This window comes from Anser brachyrhynchus (assembly GCF_964034855.1).
Source record: "Anser brachyrhynchus genome assembly, chromosome: 12".
Lineage (NCBI taxonomy): Eukaryota > Metazoa > Chordata > Aves > Anseriformes > Anatidae > Anser > Anser brachyrhynchus.
This window is the reverse complement of record NC_137707.1, coordinates 10,796,630-10,802,664: the sequence shown is the minus strand read 5'-3', so window position 1 is coordinate 10,802,664 and position 6,035 is coordinate 10,796,630. Positions and strand designations below refer to the sequence as shown.

The 6,035-nt window shown below is 37.9% G+C and overlaps 1 protein-coding gene across 3 annotated transcripts in view; it reads right to left on the bottom strand.

Annotated features, from left to right (window-relative positions):
• The window catches only part of PEPD (peptidase D), a 134,791-nt gene that overhangs the window by 96,204 nt on the left and 32,552 nt on the right, over positions 1–6,035 (bottom strand). For all 3 annotated transcript variants that reach the window (XR_013938464.1, XM_080552747.1, XM_080552746.1), the window contains 2 exons: positions 1,491–1,566; positions 4–50 (listed from right to left, as the gene is read on the bottom strand). Coding sequence is in view for 2 of the 3 variants with exons in the window: in XM_080552747.1 (XP_080408873.1) it covers positions 4–50; positions 1,491–1,566 (123 nt within the window). In the remaining variant the exon portion in view is untranslated. The remainder of the gene's footprint in view (positions 1–3; positions 51–1,490; positions 1,567–6,035) is intronic.

Genomic DNA, 6,035 nt, shown 5'->3' with positions numbered 1-6,035 from the left:
TACCTCTCCAGCTCATATTCTTTCATACCAGCTTTTACTGCCTTCATTACCTGTAAGATACATATTAACATGGGACATTCTTAACAAGAGGGAATCACGTATTTATAAATTTATGACATGACTATTTCCAGAGGAACCTATATTGCAAAAATACTTCATCTGTACTTCATATAAATTTACATTAGTAAATGTATTTTAAAACTACATTAGAAATCAAACCCATTTTAATCTTTATAAATGCCTACAGTCTCCAGCAATAAAACAAGTTTAATTGCCAAAATATATCCTAATGAAGTGCAGCTCATCAAAATACCAAAGCTTAATTCTGAAAGCTCTGGTGAACCTGGCAGCAAGTCCTTTTGTTTTACGCACATGAAACACCAGCAAAACAAAACTGAGCTGGAACATGCTACAAAGGAAGATTTGCTTTTGTACTTTCTAATCTGAATCAATAGAAATCTACTAGAGTCAACATTGTTAACACCTCGTAAGTCTGAATTTTACTCTCAGATTTGCTGAGAACATGCACCAGTGTTATTCCTTTGCCTGGTTCTGTATTATGGAAGTTCTAGGCAGCTACTTTAGGGAAGGAATTATCTCAGATGGGATGAGATTATTCAAGGATTATGAAGGACCACAGAGAATGAATGCAAGTGACCTTATTCAAACTGCAACTTTACAATTTCTCCTTAAAATATTTTCATGCTTCACAGTTCAGAAGTTTGTGGAGCCAGGGCAAAGACAACTGTTTAATCAGTAACCGCATCAGCTGCTTTTCCCTAAGCTCCCTGTGGTTGTTGTGCAGAACTCATGGCATCTCTGCGTCACTATGCAGAGAAGGATGGATACTCAGATCAGTGATACCATCAATACCAGTAGAGCAGTAGGACTACTGATAGTGTGTTAGGTCCAACCTGAGCAGCCTTGCTCAGCCTGGCTTTATTTTTGCCGTGCTGTTACGTTGACAGAACAGCATGCTGAAGCACTGTACTGGGGGCATAGGGGCATGGGAGCACATACAGAGCAGATTGCTCTGAGGAGCACTCTAAGGAAACTTGCACTCTCCTCCACTGTGCATGCAAACACTCCTTCAGTTTATAAGGGCTGAGCAAACTGCTGGAGTGAAACTTTTCAGAGCTGCACACACTTACATGGGCCAGAATAAAAATAATCCTGATCTCTTCTTTCTCCATCACTATACAGGTATTTGTGCATACAGGACAGATAGACTGCAAGCAGGTCACCTTCTGCTGAGGCTCCAGCTCTTAACCAAAACCACACTTCATTTCTCACACATTGCAAATGCACCGGTGAGTTCAAGGACAATGCAAGGTATATTACTGGGCCGTAATAGGAGGGATATTACCCTCTTATTTCTATCCAGCCTTTCTATTATTTTATTACTAAGCAATTCAGGGCTGCTGGGAACATTTTCTGAGTACTACTGTTACACTAAGAGCAAAAATTATTAACAGTAAAGGATCTATTACCTCTTTATGAGCTTCACTGGAGATTTTATTGGTGTAGCGCAGAACTTCCAATTCCATGTCTGTCTTAATCACACGACTTAAAGAAAAGTAGAACACATATCAGGTTAGGTTGCAACTTTTCAGCTTAAGAATACAAAATAACCTGAAAATAATATTCATCACCTACAGTAAAATTAGATCATGTACACCTGAAGAGCGAAGAGCTATTACAGCATTCATGACAGTGAGGTTTTGTTGGCGTTGATTCACCATTAGCAAAACAATCTTACAAAGGAAAGTCATAGCATTTCAAACACCACCCTGTATTATTTCAATATGAATAAACAAGTGGTCCAATCAACATTTTTTCAACTCGTTCTACAATACATTTGGAACAAAAGCAATGGATTTGTCATCACTCAAACACTACTTCAAGTGGAACATTTCTACTAGCATACTTGATTTACTTTTTTAAACACAATTTGAAACTACTTTACATAATGAAATTTCCAGAGCTACAGAATTTCTATTCAGCACAATCCCAACCCCCACCTACTTACAGTACCTCAAGGGGTAGCGGAGGGAATAAATTCTATGTCTGTTTAGTATTTAAAAAGACCCAAACCATGAAATTCAGAAACCACAGAGGCAGAACCTGCAGCCACAAGGCCCGCTCTTTTTCAAATGTTTCCAGAAAACAAAACAGAAAACCCAACACCCTGTTCTTCATGCCTTATGCGATGCTGAACACGCATCTATATACATGAGCCTCGATACTCAGTTCTGAACTCATCTAAAAAAATTAACATTAAACTCTTATCTACTTGCACTGCTTTTTACCATCTATTTCAAATAAAAGCAGCTATTTTGTGTGATACCAACAGGGCAGCAGAGACAGCTCCATACCTTCTACTGAAAATCGCCTACTCTGCTGCTGCTATGCATAGAGATTTAATATTTCTCACATCTGTCTCTAAGGCAGTCGTGAAATACTTACTTGCAGTTTACAAAGAACAGGACTACATCTATTGAATTTGGTGAAAATATTTAAATTGTATTTTCCAATTCCATTCCAGAGCGTGGAGCAGCTATGAAGTACCATAACTGTTATATTTTGAAACTGTCACCAAGACACCTCTTTTTTTTATTATAACTTGCTTTTACTTATACTGCTATAGAAGACTGTTTACTATACTTCTGCTCCTGTAGTTTTTTAATGAGTCCAGAAACAGATTACTGAGCCATCAGGGCCTCCGATGTGTGATAAGAGCATTTCCCACAGACAGTGACTGCACTGCTATGTGGCACAGCCATTCCCATTCAAAAACAACTTTTCTGGCAAGAGTAAAGATACCTTTTTTTTTTTTTTTTTAAATGTTGATCAATCATAATGTTCTTACAAACAGGAAAACAGCAGAGGGGAATGGATTAGACAACCTATTAGACAACCTTATTAAACTGGAATATGACACAATAAGATCATTATGTGCAATGAGAATGAGAAGTACTAAGTTTTAAAATGTGCACCAAGGTGAAAAAATTACACTGGAACAGTATAAGCTCCTCACCATGGATGAGGAAACAAACTTCTGCTTTTTAGCTGAGACAAAGAATAGTAGCTCAAATATATTCATGTTAGAATGAGGTAGCAAAGGCTTACAGATTCTTTTTTTTTTAAACCCTGTTCTTTGGAAGACTGCATGTGCTAGCATGGTAATTTAATATTTGTTTGATGTGCCTTTATATTACTTTCAATACACAGTACATATTCCTGCTCTACAAGTGCTTGAAAAATAGGCTGTTTCATAATTCAGATGTCTCATCTCTTTATTGGGATCTGGTAATAATACAGCTTAGTAACTGCTTAGCTGCAAGTGCAAACAGTATTAGAATCTATTTTACTTGACTTGATCATAAGGCTTCATTCAGGGTCAAGGTATTTATTTGAAACCACAACTGCTCTGGTATCTTTCTGCATATACAAATTCATATTTAGCCTTAGAGTTCAAATTTGTATGGGATTCATCACCTTCAATCGCCCAAGGTCAAGCACTGAAACATTTTACAGAAAACATTTAGTCATTCTGAGACCAACAAAAGTCACTACCCAACTCTTAGTAGGGGAGTCAGAAGGTGTACAATCATGCAGGAAACAACATCAACTTTATCTGCAAGCAGATCCCCTAAGAAGAAGTCACTGGGCTCCTATGCTGACTCCAACAGTACTGTCGATGGAGCTCCCACCAGAATATTTGGGTAGCAGAAGGGTATCTCAACACCTCCTGACTGACTGTGATAAAAAGTAGCACTCACCCAAGCCAGGTTTGAAGTGTTGCCAGTTCTGCACTTTTTGTTAGCACCGCAGTATGATTTCATGGGTGATGAACGATCCAGGGTTTTCTTTACTTTTTTCCCTCCCACTTCCAAGATAATGCTAGAAAGCCCTACCTCTGAGTACTAACGTGAACTTTGATGTTCTACTAAGAACAGCTTTTAGACCAGTTACACACTGAATACTGAATTAATATTTTAGCAGGAACAAATCATTTCCAGGCTCCAGCTAATGCAATTGCAAAAATGTACAAATTCAGCACGTAATGCAGTTCTTAAATCAACAGGCAAACCACTCAATGAAATCAAGGCAAAATAGAAGCACAAGTTTAACACTCTCAGAATTAACCTACACTTTTTTTTTATTTTTTTTTAGTAGTGTAAAGACACTTCTTCCTCACTTTCCTCTTCTACATATACTTTGGGCTTTTATTTGCACTTGCCATATGAGGTCATCTTTTCACACATGCCAGTCATCCAACAGAAAAGCGTTAGTACAAGAAAGTATCATTCCAGTCCTGAAATGACTTTGGTCATTTTACGGGGCTAGACACCAATTTTCATGCACAATCTATTTCCCACTAATCAAGAGCACACAAAATTCTAGGCATCTATGAGCCTGGAACTTGCATAACTCAACTGCATTTTCCTAAACCAGTGCTTTCCTCAAAGATGTCCAAATATCCAGAGCGGGAACTGCGGTTCTTCACTGAGAGGGTTGTCGCGCACTGGAACAGACTCCCCAGGGACGCAGTCACAGCACCAAGCCTGTCAGAGTTCAAGAAGCGCTTGGACTCTGCACTTAGTCACATGGTCTGAGTTTTTGGGTAGATCTGTGTGGAGCCACGAGTTGGACTTGATGATCCTTGTGGGTCCCTTCCAACTCGGGATATTCTATGATTCTATGATTTGTTTCTCCATGTGCATTCAGCATTCCTGAATATGCCCTTAGAAGTATTTGTTGCTGGTTATTGTTGCTAGTTATCAGTTCGGTGTTCATCAGTCATCTTGCTTTGCTGTTTTTACTACGTGCATGCAATGTTAATGGTTGCTTTCCATGACACACATGGAACACAGCAGGGTACATCCTCCACTTCTTGTCCTGGAAACTACGCTTACAAACCACCTAGTAAGCATAGATGCTGTCCAAACAACAGACTGCACTCCTGCCTTGTCTTCACCCTTTTTCTTTTTTGCTGTTACCTTTCCACATTTCATTTATACAAATTTCTGCCACAGTTGATATATTTATGCTCTTTTGCAAGCTTCAGCATAAAAACTTGCTAACTGAAGTTGTATAAAATCCAACAACATGGTAATGCAAGTGGGCAAAGGAGAAACATTATTGGTAACATTCTGGAAGACAGCTGCACAAATACCAAATGCTTGGACAAGTCAAAAAACACATTAGAGGTTTGCAACATAAATAAAAAAAACTTCTGATAACACAAAAAGCTTGTGCTCAGCTTTAAGACATCACAGTTATAGTATACAGACAATGTTACTGTACAGTATAAAAAGTCCATTTCACTAACTGCTGATGTATTAAAATTTCTTTCTCATTAGTAGGGAGAAGAATTGGACAAGTTTGGAATTTGTCTTCTCACAGATGCTGTTTTATTTTCAAAACAATGGAATCAATACTTCCGTATATATTCAGCAACAGATTTAAAAGACAACCCTAAAATTTAATATGAAAGTGTTTAAATGTCTAAATTCATACCAAAAAAAAGTAAAAACACCCTTCTGCTGAACTTAAAAAACTCAGTCTGAAGTGAGATTCTTTTCTGGTTTATCCTGAAGTTGCACAGTAAGTCAGAAAAAAAAAAAAAAGAGATCTTGAAAAAGGATGGAGTAAAAAAGGGAGGCAACAGATCCTTAACCACAAACACTTTGCCCCTTGTCAGTATTGAACCATTTTTTCTGCATTTTATTAGAAGACAAGAGAATACTAGAGATGTCTTTTGCAGCTCACAGTTCTTCCTGGCTGGTTCGGAAAGCTCAGCCATTTCACTTCGTTGGCAGTTTTGACATAACGGAGTTTTTCTGACAAGTACCACGTAAAACAGAACAGTCCAGAGCTGCTGAATTTGAAATGTGTGCATCAATGCAAGCATATGATTCAAATGAAGCCATACCCTGCCCTCGAATATATCAAATAACCACCAAAAATTCACCTTCCCAAAATAAAAATGTTCTTAATTCTAAACATGTTATTGTTTTCCAAAGAAAGCT